The following is a 22,422-nucleotide window of genomic DNA, read 5'->3' on the forward strand; positions in this document are numbered from 1 at the left end:
TTTTATGATAGCCAGCCTGCCACACCTCCCTACTTCCTGAACAGGATGGCAGTGCAGTGGCTTTGTAAAGCCCTCCAGGATCAGTGACAGTATCTCTTAAATAGTGCTGACCTAATAGAAAGTCTTAAGAGAACCTATCATTTTCTTTCAGTAATTTTTTTCAAGATAATAAGGACTTGGTCTTGAATAAATAAGACTATAAACTTTACAATGATAAAACAATTTTATTCTCTTTAAAAATATATATTACGGCTTTAGGAATTATTTATTATGGATATCAGGGTTAATAGTCCTTAGATCTCTTTTTAAAAATATGATGGAAACTATAGCTAGAATTAAAGATGTTACATTAAAATTCCAAATGAAATTTAATAGCTAGTACCAGTCAATTCTTTGAACCCTGATTAATATAGTCTTTGAGAGTTTATGATTCTTATTTTTATATAAATTATCCCATTTTACTATTTAAACAGATCAGTGTAGCATTTTTTTTTTTTCATTTTAAATATTAGACTACTCCTAATTAGGTGTGTTGTGACTTTATCCAAGGTCATTTATTATGTAGGATGTTAGAAACTTAAATTACCTACTTTAACTCTATGTAAATATTTTAAATATTGTCTCTTACTACATAACATATAAAATAGTATGTAATAAATTATTTGAAAAGCAATATAAATCATTGTCAAATCATCAAATGAAGAAGAAATATTAACTTGGTTATGGGTTTTTACTGTGATTTAAGAATGCTTTGTAAAATAATCTGGTAGTTAAACAAATGGAGAGGCATTAGTTTCTGTAATGACATTCATAGCATCCTTTTTTTAGAGCATCTTATTAATCATATTCATACTTATAAATAAAACACTTATTTGAGATTTTTAAAGAATTAAACAAGAAAGAACTAAAATAAGAAAAGTTGATTTTACCCCTCCCTTTATAGTATGAAGTTATTACTTAATATTTAAGACTGAACTGTTGGCTTTATAGGTCTGAAATTATTCACTGTTAATTGATATGGCTAGAATTGAGTGATTAAAAAATTCAAAAGTTAAAATAGTCATAAGCATGCCTATCAAAACTATTGATGCTTTCCATACATAAATTGTTTTGTGGGTTTTTAAAACGTTTTTATTTATTTCAGAGCAAGGAAAAGAGAGGGAGAGATAGAAACATCAATGATGAGAATCATCGATCTGCTGCCTCCTATATGTCCCTCTGCTGGGGATCTAGCCCGAAACCCAAGCATGTACTCCGACTTGGAATCAAACTAAGACCTCCTGGTTCATGGGGTTGGCACTCAATCACTGAACCACACTGGCGGGCTGTTTTGTGGATTTTAAAAATTAATTTACCCCTTAAAATTTCTTTTTCAGATTGGACAATATAATACTATTTGTTGGTTAGAGCATTGGCCTCAGGACCAAAGGGTCTTTTCAATTCCCGGTCAAGGGCACATACCTGGGTTGCAGGTTCAATCCCTAGCCCTGGTCAGGGTGAAGGTGGGATACAACCAATCGAAGTGTCTTTCTCACATTGATGTTTCTCTCTCTCTGCCCCCTCCTTCTCACTCCCTTCCTTCCACTCTCTTTAAAGTAAAATAAAAAAATTAATTGAAAATATCCTCAGGTGAGTATTAACAAAAAAAAAAATAAAGTTTCTATTGATGTTTTTTAGAGAGAGAGGGAGGGGGAGGAAGAGAGAGAGACAGAAACATCAATATGAGAGAGAAACATTAGTCAGCTGCTTCCCACAGGCAACCCGACAGAGGATTGAACCCACAACCTGGATATATGCCCTGACTGGGAATCAAATCAGTGACCTTTTGGTACACAGGACTGAGACACACTGGCCAGGGCTGTGAAATTTTTTTTTAAATATATTTTTATTGATTTTAGAGATGAAGGGAGAGGGAGAGAGAGACAGGAACATCAATGAAGAGAGAGAATCATTGATTGGCTGCCTCCTGCATGCCCCCCACTGGGATCGAACCCACAACTTGGGCATGTGCCCTTGACCGGAATGGAATCTGGGACCCCTTTGTCCACAGGCCGACACTCTATCCACTGTGCCAAACCGGCTAGGGCTGTGAATTTCTATTTTATCATTTTATCTATTTTTACTGTTACTGATTTCACATAATTTAACCAATCTTTTTGTTAAATGTTTTTGATTTTGACCTTCCTCCCCCCCTTCTTTTTTGTATTACAGTCTGAGTGAAACTTGACATAGTACAAAAGATGGCATGGCATAGGGCAATGATGGTGAACCTATGACACGCGTGTCAGTGGTGACACGCGAACTCATTTTTTTGGTTGATTTTTCTTTGTTAAATGGCATTTAAATATATAAAATAAATATCAAAAATATAAATCTTTGTTTTACTATGGTTGCAGATATCAAAAAATTTCTATATGTGACACGGCACCAGAGTTAAGTTAGGGTTTTTCAAAATGCTGACACGCCGAGCTCAAAATGTTCGCCATCACTGGCATAGAGCATGATGAACTAGAAAATATGACTGATACTTGAGAAAAGACATTCACTACATATTTGAGTACCTACTAAATGCCAGAACTATGAAAGTTGCTGGAGAATCTTAGCTAAACTCTAAGAAACTTATAATAGAACTACATGAAATGTTATTTACTAGCTAAACACTGATTGCTTTGACTATTCCTAGGTTATTTAAAGGTTTATATCATCTAAAATACCTTCTAATTTAAAGGAATGTGGTGGTTTGCTCTTTGGAAACACTGTGCCTCATAAACTCTTCTAGGAATCACAGATAATTCTGTAAAGTAGATTACTTTTGAAGTATATTAAGTGTCTTGAATGTAAAATGAGAATGTTAGTTGAAGTGATTTCTACATCTTCTAGTTTTAATGGTCAATAATCTGTGGTCCTTGATTTCTCTAGGGTCAACTACTAGAAAGGTACACCAGCTCTTCTTTTGGTACAGGTGGAATGTCATCTATCTATCTATCATCTATCTATCTATCTATCTGTCTATCTATCTATCTATCTATAAAAGCCTAATATGCAAAGTGTCCTCTCGGGAGTTCGACTGACTGGGAGTTTGATTGCTCGCTATGATGTGTGCTGACCACCAGGGGGCAGCGTGGAACAAAGGAAGGCTCTGGCTGGCAGCCAGAGAAGGGAGGCACCGGCCGGCAGCCAGAAGGCCCTAATCGGCCCCAATCACTGGCCAGGCCTAGGGACCCTACCCATGCATGAATTTTGTGCACCGGGACTCAAGTATCTATAATAATAAAAGGGTAATGTGCTAATTAGATCAGACATCCTTCCGGACAAAGCCGCAGCAGGCAGGGGCCGCGGTGGCGGGCAGGGGTCGGGGCCAAGGCCCTTGCACGAATTTCGTGCATCGAGCCTCTAGTATTATATAGCATAGTAGAGGCCTGGTGCACAATATTCATGCACGGGTAGGGTCCTTTGGCATGGCCTGTGGGGATTGGGCCAAAACCGACAGTCTCAACACTGCCTGCTGTTCCTGCCTGTCGCTTCCGCTCATCCCGGCACTGCTGTGCCTGCCACGGGCTCGTGCCCAATCAGTCCTGATCAGGAGAGGCTCACGCCACTGCAGCGGAGCTCGCCAGCCATGAGCCCTGCATCTGGCACCCGCCCCAAGAGGGGTTTTGGGGGGCTGGGACATGATGGGCCCTCCGGGCGGGCAGTGGAACGCCCTTGCCAGCCCGGGATCCGGATACATCCCTCTGACGTTCGTGCCGGTTGCTGGGAACCACCTGGCAGCTGCTTTTATATCATTTCTTCCTTGTGGAGCGTCTAGGGAGGGGAAGTGGCTGCAGGGCCCAAAACTGACTTCCAGGAGGTCAGCGGCACTGTCAGGATTGTGCCAGTGGTGCTGGTCCGTCAGTGCCTGGCCCATTCTTCAGAGATTGGACCAGCAGGACTACTGAGGGAGTGAGGTGGGCCGCTGGGATGGGCTAGTCAGCTGAGCAGCACTCCCGTTGTGGGAGCACACTGACCATCAGGGGCAGCTCCTGAGTTGAGCATCTGCCCCTGGTGGTCAGTGTGTGTCATAGCGGCCGGTTGTTTGGTCGCTTAGGCTTTTATATATATAGATTAGAGGCACGGTATACAAAATTCGTGCACGGAGGGGGTGTGTGTCCCTCAGCCCAGCCTGCACCCTCTACAATCTAGGACCCCTCGAGGAATGTCCCTCTCACAATCCAGGACTGCTGGCTCCCAGCCGCTCTCCTGCCTGATTGCCCCTAACCGCTTCTGCCTGCCAGCCTGATCACCCCCTAACCACTCCCCTGCCAGCATGATCGACGCCTAACTGCTCCCCTGCCGGCCCAATTGCCCCTAACTGCCCTCCCCTGCCAGCCTGGTTGCCCCCAACTGCCCTCCCCTGCTGGCCCAGTCACCCCTAACTGCTCTCCCCTGCTGGCTTGGTCACCCCCAACTGCCCTCCCCTGCAGGCCTGGTTACTCCCAACTGCCCTCCCCTGCAGGCCTGAGCCCCCCCCCCCCCAATTTTTAAAGAACATATCCCCTATAATAAAGAGGTAATATGCAAATTGACCATCACTCCAACACACACGATGGCCACACCCATGTGGACACAAGATGGCCTGCAGTTACTCCCAACTGTCCTCCCCTGCAGGCCTGGTCACCCCCAATTGCTCTCCTCTGACGGCCCGATCACCCCTAACTGCTCTTCCCTGCAGGCCTGATCGCCCCCCCTTGCAGGCCTGGTCCCTCCCAACCGCCCTCCCCTGCAGACCTGGTCCCCCCCAACTGCCCTCCCCTGCAGGCGTGGTCCCCCCCCAACTGCCCTCCCCTGCAGGCCATCTTGTGTCCACATGGGTGTGGCCATCTTGTGTGTTGGAGTGATGGTAAATTTGCATATTACCTCTTTATTATATGGGATATGTTCTTTAAAAATCGGGGTGTTTTTTTTAGCCCTAGCTGATAGTAATTGGTTAGAGTGTTGTCTCAAAACATCAAGGTTTTAGGCTTAATCCCCAGTCAGGGCACATACAAGAATCAACCAATGGGGAGAAATCAAGGTGGCGGCATAGGTAAACACCTGAAATTGCTGCCTCGCTCAACCACTTCAGAAATACAACTAAAAGACAAAACGGACATCATCCAGAACCAAAGGAAGGCTGGCTGAGCGAAAATTCTACAACTCGAAGGAAAGAGAAAAGCACACTGAGACTCAGAGGAGGTCCGGAAGTAAAGTGCAGAGGTACGGAGGTGCATGTGGATAGGGCTGGCAACTGAGGACGCGGTTGTCTTTTTCAATCGGGAGGGAGTCTCAAGCTCCCGACTGCTCTGAACTCCAGTTCTGGGCAAGTCTCTGGGGTCTCAGACGCATACAGGGAGAAACTGGACTGTCTGGCATCAGGCGGAACTCGAGGGCGGCTTTCTCTCAGAGGTGCTTGCAGCAATTACTGCGGGACACTGAGACCCGGGGCCTCTTAGGGCATAGCTGAGGATCAGCCATAGCTGTTTGCTCCGCTCTGTTGATTCCCTGAGACCCCGCCCCACCCAAGCTGCACGCAGAGGCTTTTGCATATGAATGGCCTGGCCCTTTGCAATCTAAAATTACCTAACAAACTGCAGCTGGGTCAGACAGACCCAGAACATCCAAGGGAAGGCCCAAGGCCCCACAGCAGCTTGCACTGCTTCACAGCTGGGCCTCATCTGGGCATTTCCAAACCCCAAACAAAGAAGAGGAATCTGCAGATCTCTCCGTAGCTCCTGCTGGGTAGCCTCAGGCAGAGGCTAAATTAGCACGTCCTTAGAGACCCAAGAGCCAGTATACCCAGTGGTCAGAGGGGGACCATCCAGATTACAACTCCTCAGGTCCATAAGGAACACACTCAGGGGGCAGACTCAGTGAGCACCAAAGCTCCACTGAAGCAAGTATTGCCCCAGAAGGGTGTCTCCAGCACAGAAGTTCTCCCACCCTAGACACAGATGATTCTCACAGCCAATTGGCCTGGAGGTCATTTCCTGCCAGTGATCCTACAACAATCAAGGCTTAACTACAACAAGACTGTGCACACAGCCCACAAAGGGGTGCACCAAGAGTGTCCACCTCAGGTAATTGGGGAGGCTGAGCCACTGGGCCCTATAGGACACCTAGCACAGAAAGCTATTCTATCAACACAGGGAAGCAGCCAAAATGCGGAGACAAAGAAACAGGTCACAAATGACAGAAATGGAGGAAAGCAAACTACTGGATATAGAGTTCAAAACCACAGTTATAAGGTTTTTCAGGAATTTTCTAGAAACCACTGATAAATTTAGTGAGACCCTCGAGGATATGAAAAAGGACCAACTAGAAATTAAGCATACACTGACTGAAATAAAGAATATTATACAGACTCCCAACAGCAGACTAGAGGATCACCAGACTCAAGTCAAAGATTTGAAATACAAAGAAGCAAAAAACACCCAACTGGAAAAGAAAAAAGAATCCAAAAATATGAAGATAGTGTAAGGAGCCTCTGGGACAACTTCAGGCTTCCAACATCCGAATTATGGGAGTTCCAGAAGAAGAGAGAGGGCAAGATATTGAAAACCTATTTGAAGAAATAATGACAGAAAACTTCCCCTACCTGGTGAAAGAAATAGACTTACAAGTCCAGGAAGTGCAGAGAACCCCAAACAAACGGAATCCAAAGAGGACCACACCAAGACACATCATAATTAAAATGCCAAGAGCAAAAGACAAAGGGAGAATCTTAAAAGCAGCAAGAGAAAGACAGTCAGTTACCTACAAGGGAGTACCCATACGACTGTCAGCTGATTTCTCAACAGAAACTATGCAGGCCAGAAGGGAGTGGCAAGAAATATTCAAAGTGATGAATAGCAAGAACCTACAACCAAGATTACTTTACCCAGCAAAACTATCATTCAGAATTGAAGGTCAGATAAAGAGTTTCACAGATAAGTTCATCATCACCAAACCAGTATTATATGAAATGCTGAAAGTATCCTTTAAAAAGAGGAAGAAGAAGAAAAAGGTAAAGATACAAATTATGAACAACAAATACATATCTATCAACAAGTGAATCTAAAAATCAAGTGAATAATCTGATGAACAGAAAAAAAACCTCAACCAATGAATGTGTAAATAAGTGGAACAACAAATTGATATCTTTGTCTCAAATCAATAAATAATCAAAATTTTAATTTTTTTTGTAAATCAAATAATGACATAATCAGTCTTTATAAGGTAAGTATTCTCCCCTTTATTTCCATACCCTCTCCTATTTCCCTTATAAGCACTCATTCAAATGTCTTCTTAAATATGCATTAATTCTTGTGAAATATTTGGTATCATTTTGTATGGTTGTTTTTTTTACGGTTAATGAGTTTTCTATTGTAAAATGTACTTCATAAAATTTACCATCTTGACCATTAAAATACATATATATACATATATATTATGTCGTCAATACATTCATAGTGTTGTGAATGTACCACCATTCATCCCTAGAACTTTTTCATCTTGCCCAACTGAAACTCTGTACCCGTTAAACAATAACTCCCTATATTTCCCTCCCTCTAGACCAGCGGTTCTCAACCTGTGGGTCGCGACCCCCCTTTGGGGGTCGAACGACCCTTTCACAGGGGTCGCCTAAGACCATCGGAAAACACACATATAATTACATATTGTTTTTGTGATTAATCACTATACTTTATGTTCAGTTTGTAACAATGAAAATACATCCTGCCTATCAGATATTTACATTATGATTCATAACAGTAGCAAAATTACAGTAGCAACGAAAATAATTTTATGGTTGGGGGTCACCACAACATGAGGAGCTGTATTAAAGGGTCACGGCATTAGGAAGGTTGAGAACCACTGCTCTAGACCCTGACAAAAACCATTCTACTTTCTGTCTAGGAATTTGACATCCTTAGGAACCTCATATAAGAGGAATAATACAATATTTGCCTTTTTATGTCTGGGGCTAATTTCACTTGGAATAATATCTTCAGTTCATCCATGTTAGAGTATGTATCAGAATTTCCTTTCTTTGTAAGGCTGAGTAACATTCTATTGTATATGTATATACTGCATTTGTTTATCTGTTCATGTGTCGATAGACCCTTGGGTTATTTCTGCCTTTTGACTATTGTGAATACCTTTGCTGTGAAGATACTGTTTGAGTCCCTGCTTTCACTTCTTAGGGATATGTACCCAAATTTATATCTTTAATTTACATAATTTTTGACCATTTTAAATTCAGTAGTTTTTAAGATCGCTTTTACTTTATTTGGTGCTGACTCTGCTGTATAGTGTTCTGTAGTATCTGTCACTATTCTGGCTCAGAATCTCTCATGAAGTTTCTGTCAGCCAGGGCCACAGTCATCTGAAGGCTCGACTAGACTGGAGGATCCATTTCCAAGATAGCTCACTTACTTAGTCTGTTTCTCCTGGTCATTGGTAAGAGGCTTCAGTTTCTTGACATGAGCCTCTCCACCTGGCTGCTTGAGTGTCTTACTGACATGGCAGCTGGCTTCCTCCAATGATCATAGCGAGAAAGAGCAAGAAGGAAGCCACTTATGACATAGTCTCAGAGGTAACACATCATCACTTCTATCATATTCTCTTTATTAGAAGTAACTAAATCCAGCAACACAAGAGGAATAAATTAAGCTCCACCTTTTGAAAGTGTAGAGTCAAAGAAATTGTGAATATATTTTAAGATTACTCCATGGACCAATGAGAAGATTGCACTGGAATTTATCCCTAGCAGAGAGATCATTGGATCATAGGGCATTTTTTCCTATAGCTGTTATAAATAATTATCACAAACTTAGTGATTTAAAACAACACAAATCAGAAGTCTGAAATGGCTTTCACCGGACCAAAATCACAATAGCAGCAATGTTGTACTTCCTCCAGAGGCTATAGGGGAGAATCTGTTTTCTCACAGTTTTTCCAGCTTCTCATGGCCACCTGCACTCTGGCTCGTGGCCCCTTCCTCCATCTTCCGTGCCAGCAGCATACTAAATCTCTCCCTGACTCTGACCCTCTGCTTCTTTTGTCACATATTCTCTGATTCTGGCCCTCCTGCCTTTGCTTATTACAATCCTTAATGAGCAAAAGCAGTGCCTACAATCATTCTTTTTCACACTACCTTTGGTTGTTGAATGAAGGTGGAGCTTAATTTATCTCCTCTTGTGTTGCTGGATTTAGTTACTTCTAATAAAGAGACTTGTGATTGCATTCGATCCACCCATATAATTAAGGAAAATCTCCCCATATCAGGATCCTTAATTTAATCACATCTGTAAAATTTCTTTAGCCATATAAGGTAACACATTCAGGGATTAGGAAGTGGACATTTTTGCAGGGCCATTATTCATTCTCTCTACTAAAGGCATGCACATACAGTTTTTAATTTGTTTTAAGCTGAAGTTTTGGGTTTTCTTGTTACTTACACTTTGTGAATGAATGTTACTGTTGATTAGATACAGACTTTCATATACCAGATTTGTTTAAACAGTAATCTATAATAATAAAAGCGTAAATGCTAATTAGACCAGACAGCCGAACGACCTTCCTGACGAAACCGCAGTGTTGGGGGTCAAGGCAGAGGTGGTTAGGGGTGATCAGGCAGGCAGGTGAGCAGTTAGGGGCAATTAGGGCAGGGAGTGGTTAGAGGCCATCAGGCAGGCAGAGTGGTTAGGGGCAATCAGGCTGGCAGGCAGGCGGGTGGTTAGGAGCAATCAGGAGGCAGGCAGAATGGTTAGGGGCAATCAGGCAGGCAGGCGAGCGGTTAGGAGCCAGCAGTCCCGGATTGCGAGAGGGATGTCCAACCTAAATGGTTAGTTGGACATCCCCGAGGGGTCCTGGATTGCAAGAGGGTACAGGCCGGGCTGAGGGGAACCCCCGTCCCCCATGCACGAATTTTGTGCACTGGGCCTCTAGTATAATATATAATGTTCACCTTAGCTGTTTCCCCTCTGTTAGTTTTGTAGGGCTGTTGTGACAAAAGTACCACAGACGAGTGGCTTAAAACTATAGAAATCTACTCTTTCATAGTTCTGGAGGTTAAATGTCTGAAATCAAAGTGTTAACAAAGTTGGTTCCTTCTGGGGATGCTAAGGAATCGAGATTCTTTTCCATGCCTCTCTCCCTAACTTTGGGTGGTTGCTGGCAATTTTTGACATTCCTTGGCTTGCAGCTGCCTCACTCCAATTTCTGCCTCCATTGTTACATGATGTTTTTCTGATGTCTCTGTGTCTTGTTTCTTTACATGGTCTTCTTAAAGAATACCGATCATTGCATTTCGGGCCTAATCCAGTAAGACCTCATCTTAACCTGTTGATTATATCTACAAAGACCTTCTTTCCAAAAAAGGTCAAATTCACAGGTACCAGTGTTTACCTACCTGTGATTCAGCATATCTCTTTGGGGTACACATTCAACCCAAAAAACCTCTTTATATTATTTGCATGGTGTCTTATGAATAATAAGTTTTCAAATATTTGTTGATTTGAATTGTATAGACATAGAGAGAAATCCATCATCTTATTTTTTTTAATGGGAAAGTCACCTTGGACATATTCTGAATTTGTGCACTCTCTTTCTGTTCTTTGCCCTCTCTGATTGATAAAGCACTCTTCCTGTTTATTCTTGCATGTATTTATCTTTTTGTGGCTGTCACTAAGTAAAACTTTAATGGGAATTACAGATGCTAAATTTTAGATATAAGCCTTGTTTTAAAGCTGGGAAAGCAAAACGCACCAAAGTAAAATGGAATAATTAGAGGGTGGTTAATTTTAAAAAACACACAATGGAAATAAAGGATATGATTAGTAAAGATAAATGCAGAAGTGAAAAAAGATAGAAAACAAAGTAGTGGAAAAGATATGTACACTGTAAGTTTTTTGTTTTTTATAAAGACCAATAAATAGATGAAACCCTATAAAACCTGGTTAAGGGAACAAAAGACAAAACAAAAAATGCATGAATGGGAAAGGAGACAAATTTTAAAATAAGAGAACATATCTAACTCTGTTGTAATAAACGTGAAAAGCTAGAGGGAATGAATAATTTCTTGGTGAACTATTAATACGTCATGTTGATACAAGAAGATTAAGAAAATAACATCTAAACCACATAGAAATTTTAAAACACTTAAAAACCTTTTTGCTAAAAGTATACCTTCTGATCTCAATTCTAGCTGATTTTCAAAGAATAGATAAGTTATTCAGATTATTCTAAACCATATAAGATTACGATGAGAAACCTACCAATTCATTTTATAAACTTAGTGTAAACTTAATTCAAAACCTTATTTTAAAATACTATAAAAATCTAAATATATATATTGGTTTCTCATAAAAATTCCACATGAAATATTGAAAAATGAACAAAAGTAAAATAATAAAACATGAACAATGTACGGTTTATTGCAGGAATGGAGACAGAGTCAAAATGAGAAAATCTTATAATTGACAGCATCAACAAATTAAAAGAAAAAACTGTATGATTATATGCTATATCAGAAGGTATCTTGGGGGGAAAAAAGCATTTAAAAGCCACTCCCAATAAATTTAAAATAAAAGGAAAATACCTAAACATGTTAAAAAATAGTTACTGAAATCTATTACATAGTGAAATACTAAGCTATTCCTATTAAAGTCAGGAATAAGATCACTATTGTTCAAAATTATTTTGAAGTTTTAAGCTAACAATAAGACAAGAAAAAGAAATGAAGTATAAATAATTGGAAGAGACAAAATTATCTTACAGATTAATGTGAAAAATAGTGCTGATGTACTAGTAATTGGTTATCCATGTGGAAGACAATAAAATTAGCTATACTTGTACCATATACAAAAATTAAAATTCCATGTGAATTAAATATTTTAATGTATAAACAATTTCTGATGCACGCTAATTAGTCATTCACATTTACCACCTCTTTCTCCTAAGACCCCATCAAAGTGATAGTAAAAAAAATTTTTTTAAAGATAATGTATATACAATGTCATAGAGTGAGAGGAAGCCAAGTCAAGATTGCAACAGATTTCTGGAAGATGGGGAAATAGTGGAAATTAAAAATTATTGTTGAAAAATAATCAAGGACCTTAAAACTTCCTCTCACTTAAAAGTAAAATAGTAGCCCTGGCTGAGTAGCTTGATTGGTTGGAGTGTTGTCCCTGCAGTGGTTCTCAGCCTTCCTCACGCCGCGACCCTCTAATACAGTTCCTCATGTCGTGGTGACCCCCAGCCATAAAATTATTTTCATTGCTACTTCATAACTGTAATTTTGCTACTGCTATGAATTGTAATGTAAATATCTGGCATGCAGGATGTATTTTCATTGTTCGCGACCCACAGGTTGAGAGCCGCAAAAGTTGCAGGTTTGATTCCCAGTCAGGGTACATACCTAGGTTGCGGGTTCCATCTCTGGTCAGGACACGTACGGGAGGCTACTGATCCATGTTTCTCTCTCACATCATTGTTTCTTTCTCTCTCCCTTCTTCTCTCTAAAAATCAGTAAACATCCTGGGGGAGGATTTTTTTAAAGTAAAATACAAATGTTGAGAATTTCTCAATAGCCTTTGAAATTATTTGGGCTACTTTGGGGTATTGAAAACCAGAATTGGGAATTCATGCTCTGTGCCAGGGGTCTGCAAATTGCCACTGTTTATGTAAACTAAGTTTTACTGGAACAGGTCATGCCCATTTATTACATATTTGTGGCTGCTTTTGTGTGACAGCCACAAAGTCAAGTAGTTGCAATAGAAATCATGTGGCCCACAAAGCCTTATTTATCACCTGACCCTTGCAGAAAATGTTTGCCAACGCCTGTTCAGGTAATTAGCCATCTTAGAGCTTACCCTCGTTTGGGATGGGCTTAAATGGAATCCAGTCAATGTATATAGCCATTTACAGAATGTAAGAAAAGGAAAAGATGGGGGGAAATATAGCAAACAGGAGACTGAATGTCACCACGTATGGTTCCTTGGTAGAAAAGAGAATGAGAAGTAGAAGGGAAAATAATAAAAAATGCATACGATGTGTTCGGCTTGGAATTAAAACAGATTTTTTTTGTATATTGATTTTTTTATCTGACAACCTTGATACATTTTCATATTTCTTAAGATTTTTCTGTTTTATTTTCTCTTTTCCAATCATTACTCTTTCCTTTTTAACCATTGACTGTGCTAATTAGGACTTACAGGATTGTGTTGAGTAAAAGTGGTGCAATAGTAGAGATCTTTAATTGTTTTTGGTTTTTAAAAGAATGCCTCTCCATTTCACTGTAAACAGTGTTATTTACTGTAGGTTTTTGGCAGTTTCTCTTCTATTTCCACTTTATTAAGAGTTTTTATCTTGAACAGATAACTTTTATCAAATGTTAGTTTTTTTATCTATGGAGATTATCATAAAGGTTTTTCTCCTTTAATTTTTAAAAAATTTTTTTTATTGATTTCAGAGAGAAAGGGAGAGGGAGAGAGAGCTAGAAACATTAATGATGAGAGAGAATCATTGATCAACTGCCTCCTGCATACCCCACACTGGGGACCAAGCCCGCAACCTGGGCATGTCCCTTGACCAGGTATCACACCAGGACCCTTCAGACCACAGGCCAGTGCTCTATCCACTGAGCCACACCAGCTAGGGCTCTCCTTTAATGTTTTAATGCAGTGGATGATACATATAAGCGATCTATGTTAAACAGTCCTTACATTTCTGGGTGAACTCGGCTTGACCCTGCTAGAGTTTCTTTACTGTATATTGTATTCTGTTTTGTGATATTTTGTTTAGGACCTTTGTATCAATATTCATGAATGATACTAGTCTACAATCATTCTTTTTCACACTTCCTTTGATTTTATATTGCAATTATAATGGCATTATAAAATGCATTGGGGAGATATTTTCTGTATTTTTTTTTAATTCTTTGTTAGTTAAGGTATTACAAATGTGTCCTCGTCCCCCCCATTAACCCCCAACCTCCCCCCCCCCCCCCCGCACACTCATTATTTTCTGTATTTTTATTCTCTGTATTTTTATTCTTTGGAAAGTTTGAATAAAGTTGGTATGATTTGTTTATTAAATTTTGGTAGAAGGTGTCTAAAACCATTTTTATCTAGTGGAGTTTTGTTTGTGTGTTTATTGGTGTTGGGAGGAGGAGAGGAAAAATACTGCTACAATTTTTCAAAAGTTACAGAACTATTAAGGTTTTCTGTTTCTTCTTGAATCAATTTCCCCCCTCCACCTCCCACCTTAGAATTATGTTCACTTTATATGTTTGGGTTCTTCTCTCTAATCATAGGTAGTGTTTTCAAAGAACCAACTTTTTGGTTGAATCGTCAACCTCTACAAAAGAGTATACAATAAAAAGGAAGGCTTCTTCTCAGCAGACCTCAGACCTGTTTCCTAGGGCAATGACTTGGTTTTTTATCCTTTCAATGACACTTTAAATCTATACAATCCTTTTATTTTTACTAGAACAGGACAGACCATATGAAACATAGTGATCAGCATACTTCTTTTTTTATTTTACTTTTTTGTTGTTCTTTTACATTAACGTCATTCTTTTGAGTGCCAGTACAGTATTCCACTGCATGGTTGCTTCCTACTTATTTAAAAGTAGTTATGTTTTTACACCAATAAAAACTCTCCCTTTTGTTTGAAGTACCCTAAGAACCCATTCTATTACTCTAGTCTAGTAATGGACATCACTTCAGAGAACTCCAGTTGGCCCTCAGTATGCCTTTTACTCATTAACAAATCAATGTTTCTTGCTCCATAGCATCCTCCTTAGAAGAGGGTGTATTTAATTTAATTAATCTTTAAATTAAAGACAAAACTATTTCAATAATTTAGATGTCATATAATGTTTTTAGATCTCTGGGGGTTTTTGCAATTTATCCTAGTCTGAGGAATAGATGCAGTTTTCTCTTCTTCCTTATGGCTGCCCTGTTTCCCAGTGCCACTTATTTAAAGTCTGTCTTTTCACCCTTCCCAAATTTACAGATATTTACTTCTGGATTCTTAAAATTGTATTTTAATGGTAAATCTACTCATATGCCAATATCAGAGCTTTTTAAAAACTTTTTCTTTTTAAGTAACTTTGGATTTACAATTGTTGGAAAACAGTAGAGAGTTCCTAGATGCCCTTCACTCAGCTTCCCCTAATGTTAACATCTTACATAATCGTAGTATAAGTATTAAAACTCCGAAGTTAACTTATTAGTAAAGTATATTTAACTATATATTGTTTTACTTACAAAGTATGGTATTTGTATGGTATTTTAAAATATGGTAGGTATATTCCTCCTACTCTCCTATTTTTGCTTGTTAGGTTTTTTTTTTAATATCTAGCTGCAGAAAACAAACAAATTTTGTATCTTGTTTTTAGTGGGACTGTAAAATTTATAAATTAACTTAGGGAGAAATGGCACCTTATATTACTGAACCTTCATAAACAAGAACAAGGTATGTCTTTCTTTTTGTTGAAGTCTACCTTAGTATCATTCAGAAGTGTTTTACAGTTTTCCTCATACATTTTGGACACTGTTCAATTTATGCCTAAGTATTTTATTATTGTTTAAATTGTAAATGTGATCTTTCCTCCCATTTCATCTTCTGTCTGATTTCTCTTTGTATATATAAAGGAAACATTTTTTTATATTTTGTACTACAGCACATTGCTAAATTATCTTATAGCAATATTTAGTTGGTTTTTTTGGATATTCCAAATATATAATTATATCATCTGCCAATAGTATTCCTTTCTAATTTTATTCTTTGTGTTGACTAGAAATAGTCTTTTGTGATTGATTCTTTTGGTTTCTTCTCTTTCTGTTAGTATTTTTCTCTAAAAATACTATCTAAAAGTACTGACAGTTACATTTTTTTCATTCCTTAAGACAAAACAGTAAAAGCTTTCTTCTCCCTTAACCTGCTCTATGGTTAGCATCTTTACTATAGAAAAAAAAAATTGGGATATTTGTATACTGTCACCAAAGCAAAAGATTCAGATGTCTTCCCATTTTATAAGTTTTGATTTTTTAAAATGTTGTTGAGTTACTTGCATTTAAACTGTATTTGATATAAAATTCTTGTGATTGTATAAAAGGTATTCCAAAATAAAATTATGTTTGATTTCTCAAATTTTGCATAAAGCAATTTTGAATTAGGGAGGGATGGCTGCAATATCCTAAAAGAATATAAGTTAGAATATTATTCCATGAAACATCTTGTTTTTCTGATAAAATTATATGAAACATTTTCTTTCTAGAACATAAGTGACTTTAATGATTGCCATTCTGGAGAGAAAAACAAAGATGATAGATAGAATGTTCTAATTGTCCATTTGAAGGGTTGAATGTTTTCCCCTCTATTAAAGAGCACTTTTTTTTTTTTTTTTTTAAATATATTTTATTGACTCCCCACAGAGAGGAAGGGAGAGAGACAGAGAGCCAGAAACATCGACGAGAGAGAAACATCGATCAGCTGCCTCCTGCACACCTCCCACCGGGGATATGCCCGCAACCCAGGCACACGCCCCCGACCGGGACCCCCCAGTCTTTTTGTGATTGTGTAAGGTAATATCCTCCATATCTTAGCATGCCTATCTGTACCCATCTCTGTGTTACTTACTTTTCTTCTTAATTTGTTTTATATTAGTGCAAAATCACGTGTTAAAATTTTACTTGAAATAAAGAATTTTAGGGCTTACATTATTAAATCTGTCAGATTTCCACATTTGTCACATGCTTTTAATGTGCTACATATTTCCAGACCTGCTTATTAATGGTAAAATTTTCTCCTTCATTTTTGTGACATCTCCTCTATCCTTTTCAATTACTTCTTTACTTCTTGTCCATTGGTTGGAGGAACAGGGTCTTATAATAGTAGATCAACATTAAGCCTTAATAAGGAAGTTATGTTACATGTCTGTTTTCATAATGTAACTTGTATTTACATAACACTTTTACTTTTCATTCTGTTTTTGTTACTTAATTCTAACGGTATCCCTGTAAATTATATTAGAGCAGGTAGTAAATGTCCATTTTACAGTTGGTAAAATGAATTAAAATGAAGGGGCAAAGGTTAAACCACAAATAAGCCTGAAATTAAGACCCAAGTCTCCAAATAAAAGTCTGGTGCACATTCTTTTCAGTCATAAAGACTTTTGTGAGTGATCCCTACCTCCTAGGACTTCCTTTTGTCCTCAGCTGTCAATAGGTTATACCAGGTTTATCAGAGATTCTAGCCTTTGGAGAACTGATTAGACCTTCGTCCCTTGACTTCCCTTGATACGGGCCTTCTGGTTGGTGAACTCAATATTGCCATGTCTAGCCAGTGTTATAACCTGTCTGCCTTAGTTTGTATAGTGGATTTTATTACAGAAACATTTTTTATGTCTTTTAAGTATTGCTTAAGTACAAATTTTGCAATACTTTTTAACTCTTAAAGAATTATGATTGCCCTAGCCGGGTCTTCAGTGGTTTGGAGCATCATCCCGTACACCAAAAGGTTACGGGTCCAATCCCTGGTCGGAGATCTCTTCCCTTCCATGCCCTTTCCTCCCCTCCCCTCACCTTCTCTCCCCTGCCCTCCTTTTCTCCTCTCCTCTCTCTCCCCTCTCTCCTCCCCTCCCTCCCTGACCTCCCCATCCCACGCTTCCTTTCTCTAAAAACAAAATCAGAATAAAATAAAATCTTGGGTGAGGATTTTTTTTAAAAAAAGAACGGTGTTAGACAGATTTCGTTTATTCCAGAGTGAGCTTGGGATTAAACTGAAAAGAGAACCTGAGTCTTCCTAACTTGGTTAGTCTTCATATAACTCCTTGCTTTCTAATATTCTTCATGGTAAGAACCTCTTATTACCTGGCTGTCTTCTATATATTTTCTTTTCTCCCCTCTTCTTTTTACAGTCATATGATTAACTTCCAGACTCTGTTTAATTTCTCTTTGACAAGCTATACTCCTAAAATCATTCATTTTCTTTAAGTGTCTTTGGCCTCAATCTGAGCATAGTGGGTTCCAATATCTCATATGCCATAGCTTGGCCTATTATATTCATCCTTTTGAGTAATTATAATAACTCAATACTAGTCATTCTTATTTGTCAATCTTTTATAAAGAAGATTTGAAGTCTCAATCTAACGCTCTCCTTTGTGTTCACTTTGTTAAATGACTGCCTTTTAATGAGGCCTTCTTGAAACTTCAGACCTACTTCTCCATGCATGGTGTTTAAGACTAGCTTTAGTGATGGGATGCACTAGCTAATCTCATTAATCCATCTGACTCTAAAATTCTGTGACTATCGGACAAAATTCAGAAATAAGTTAGTATTGCTAATATAAATAAATTTCTTATCAGTAATTACATTTCCTAAGTGTTTTGCCTGTTACGCCAGGTATAATATCTTTAAAACCTTGAAAAAATTCTAACCTAATAAAAATTTCATCTACTCTGAAAAGTCAAATGTATTCAGACACTACACAAGTTCTCTTCTAATTTAATCCTGTTTGTCTTCAACTAAGACTCCATTGTTTCATCCTCTTAGATGCTACTACTTGAACAATATTGTTTTGAGACATAAACTAACATATTAACACAATTCTTCTTATTAAATGTCTCAAGAGTTTTGTTTCTTTATCCCTTTCTTTGTAAACAAGCAGCCACTATATTTTTAGTAGTGAATTTCAAAATCCTTTTTAACCTTATAGGTCCAAGGGTAGCCAAGGATGGCTGCAGCTTCATATGATCAGTTGTTAAAGCAAGTTGAGGCACTGAAGATGGAGAACTCAAATCTTCGGCAAGAGCTAGAAGATAATTCCAATCATCTTACAAAACTGGAAACTGAGGCATCTAATATGAAGGTATTAAGATTGTGACTTTTAATTGTAGTTTATCCATTTTTATTCAGTATTCCCTCTTGTAAACTTGGGTTAGGTACTTCACTTACTTAAAAGTATATTTTAAGTTAAGTGGTAATATGTAAACACTTTTGCTTACAAATGTTAACATTTATACTTGGAAATAAAATGTATTGAATTCATCCAGTGAGTCATATAAAGAAGTAAGTATAAAATCTCAGTAACTAGTTAGTTTTTAAGTTATTTTTAAGCTTAAGTATCACTCTGCTGAGATTGGGTGTTCTATGTAATTCATAGGAACTAGCTTCACAACTTGAGAATATATCTCAATTATTAAATACTAGAGGCCCGGTGCACCAATTCATGCACCAGTTGGGTCCCTCAGCCTGGACTGCAGGATCAGGCAGAAACTGGCTCTCTGACATCCCCCAAGGAGTCCTGGGTTGCGAGAGGGCGCAAGCCAGACCGAGGGACCCCACCAGTGCACGATCAGGGCCAGGGAGACACGCAGGAGGTTGGCCAGCCAGGGAGGGACTGCAGGAGGGCTCCACGGTGTGTCCAGCCCATCTCATTCAGCCTTGATCGGCCGGACCCCAGCAGCAAGTTAACCTACCGGTCTGAGCATCTGCCCCTATGGTGGTCAGTGCACATCATAGTGAGCAGTTGAGCGACCTTAGCATATCATTAGCATATCATGCTTTGATTGGTTCAATGGTCGACCAGACACTTAGCATATTAGGCTTTTATTATATAGGATAGCTTTCCTCCCCAACTCTGTCAGATCTTGTTGCCACTTAAATGCTGTGTTGATAGACTGTCAAGAAAATCAGGGTGCCCATAGCCTTCCTCCCCATCTCTCTCAGATCTTGTTGCCACTTAAATGTGGTGTTGATAGATTATCAAGAAAATCATGGTGCCTTAATGGAAGAGTCCTGAATGAAAGTCAGTACCTGGTCCTATTCCTGGTGTTGTCACAAGCTAAATTGCATCACCTTTGGGTTCTCTTCTGGACTTAATTTTAAGTTGCCAAAGGAAAATATAGACATTGCACTAGCCTCCCTAGAGGATTTCCATGATACCTTCAAACCCTAGAATTGGTTTGCCAAATAACATTGACAAGCTGTGTAACTTCTAAGAAGAGATATAAAATACTCAGTTTGCAATGGGGAAAATATGTTCTAATTTCAAACTAATCTATGTTAAGACTTATAGCTGTTTTAATTTTTAATTACTAAGGTAGATTTACTTCTCACTGAATTTAATAACTATAGAATTGGAACTCATCTATAAAACTGTTACCTCCTTCAAAAATTTTTCCTGTTTTATGTTCTTTCTGCCTCTCGGCTATTTTAACATCTGGGTTCTTGACCCTATTCTCCTGTCTGTTCACTGCTCCTATTTCTGATTCATTGTCTATTCTTTTCTGAGTCCTTTTTCTGTGCATTTTGAGGTCTTCCTTATTCTTCAAGCTTCTATATATCACTGAACTATTGTTGCTCCTCTTTTATCCTTTATATTCAATATCATAACAGTTGAGTCTTTTTACTCATATGTACTTTTCTATTTGTCTGTGTATAAATCTTTTCTGCTTTAATTGCCTATTTCTGTTCTAAAAACTTTCCCTAGCAACAATACATCTCCAAGATATCTACCTCAAATCCTTTTGGAAATAAGGTAGACTATAAACAAACATATTTTCTTACCACAAACTATGGGTGTCCTTACAAACAGCCAAATTAGTTATCTAATAGGTTAAAAAAGAATAGTTTCGTATTTTAACACTGATCAATACAGTGTATCTAAAATTGTTTTACATGATATGACAAGAGTTTTAAAGATATACAATTTAAAATTGCCAACAGGACTACTCTTCCATCTACTTTGGAGGTATATTTTGCAGAGAACTCCTGACTGGCCTATTTGAATGTCTGTTTTCTAGTGGATAGCTCTGAGATGACTTTTAAGTTTTTGTTTAACTACTTGAACAAATTCAGAATTCATTTTTAGGAGACATTTTACACTGCCCTTATATCCATCTCCACGCTGAAGTGGAATGTCAGAGTAAATGACAAATCAGACCCTTAAATTTCTACAATGGAATATCAGGTTGACAACTTACCCAGTGATATAATATACATCATGAATATTGGCATTTAAGATATATCTGAATTCAACCATGAATTGATAATTACTCAGCATGTGCATCTACAAGACATTCTTGCTAATCTATCCACATATGTCTTTAGGATTGGGCATATGGTATCATAGCAGTTGCAACCTTATAAGGAAATTATTTACATTTCTTTTCCTTAAGAGACTTTAAGCTATTAAAGAGCAGAAACTGTGACTTGTTTATTTATTTTTTTTAGAATATTGATTTGTAAAAAGACACTTGGAAACAGTGGTACTCTATGCTGGATTAAAGTTTATCCAAAACAATGGTTCCCCCCCCCCCCCAAAAAAAATCACTTATCAGATTTTGAAATACATTGTACAATCTTGAATCATGTTTATTAATCATTAAGCTACTTATCCCAAAGAAAGGCGAGGTGTGTCCCTCCAATGAGATCATTTAAGGATGCCTGCAATTTGTGCAGTAGTACCATCTAGTGGCAAAAGAGAATACTGTTTGCTGTTTATATGGCATTGATACAAACTATAAAAATATTTTTGTATACCACAGCAAAATAGGTATACAACACTGAGCACTGACTGTATATTTGAGAATATTTGAAATGTTTGTTTTTTTAGGTATAATGAAGGCACTGTGGTTGTGTTTAGAAAGAATCCATGTTTAAATATACATATTGAAATATTTACAGAAGAAATGATATGATGTCTGAGAATTGTTACAAATCTGGGTGGAGGTGGGGAAATGGAGAAAGTAGGTATGGGTGTAAATGAAACAAACCATGAGTTGATAATTATTGAAGCAGGATGTAAAAATATATGGAAGTTTATTATAATATTCTTATGTATATATTTGACATTTTCTGTAATAAAAATATAATAAAGTATAATAGAGATTTCATTGGATTTAGTTGACCTGGAATCAGATAAATGCAGAAATTGTAATTAAACTTTACTGACATATATACTGTATTATTTTACTCCATGGCTAACACTCAACTTGATTGATTTCAAATGCTGAGTATAACAACATGGTAATTATAGTCATGTAGAGATGTGAAGCATTTAAACAAAAAGATGGTATGATGTAGAAAAATATCTGTAAGCAAATTATTAATGAAACATTTGTATTTTTGTTGTATTTTGACAAAATGAAATATTTATAAATTGCTCTATAAGCATTAAAACCATATGCATGTAAAGTTTCTTCTATTTTCAGAATGTAAGGAAAAAAGGAGAAACAAAAGTTTAAATTGACATATTTCATAATTTATTTTAGAAATTTAATTATCAAGTATATGTGTTTGGTAATGAAAAGAATCTATAACTGTAATGTATTGAGAAAAACAGAAGTGGGTCAAGTAGCAACCCCCATGAAATGACTGTTGCTCATTGATAAATATTTTCTATTCACTGATGTT

At 37.8% G+C, this 22,422-nt stretch overlaps 1 protein-coding gene across 10 annotated transcripts in view; it reads left to right on the forward strand.

Moving 5' to 3' along the window:
• The window catches only part of APC (APC regulator of WNT signaling pathway), a 107,117-nt gene that overhangs the window by 21,836 nt on the left and 62,859 nt on the right, over positions 1-22,422 (forward strand). For 9 of the 10 annotated variants that reach the window (XM_036308034.1, XM_036308033.1, XM_036308038.1 and 6 more), the window contains exon 2: positions 18,722-18,874. In XM_036308034.1, coding sequence (XP_036163927.1) covers positions 18,740-18,874 — 135 coding nt within the window. In that variant the 5' untranslated portion in view covers positions 18,722-18,739. Of the gene's footprint in view, positions 1-15,400; positions 15,478-18,721; positions 18,875-22,422 lie in introns of those variants that run through there. The other variant, XM_036308036.1, reaches the window with a different exon arrangement.

The sequence above is a fragment of the Myotis myotis genome, unplaced genomic scaffold (genome assembly GCF_014108235.1).
Source record: "Myotis myotis isolate mMyoMyo1 unplaced genomic scaffold, mMyoMyo1.p scaffold_m19_p_5, whole genome shotgun sequence".
Classification (NCBI taxonomy): domain Eukaryota; kingdom Metazoa; phylum Chordata; class Mammalia; order Chiroptera; family Vespertilionidae; genus Myotis; species Myotis myotis.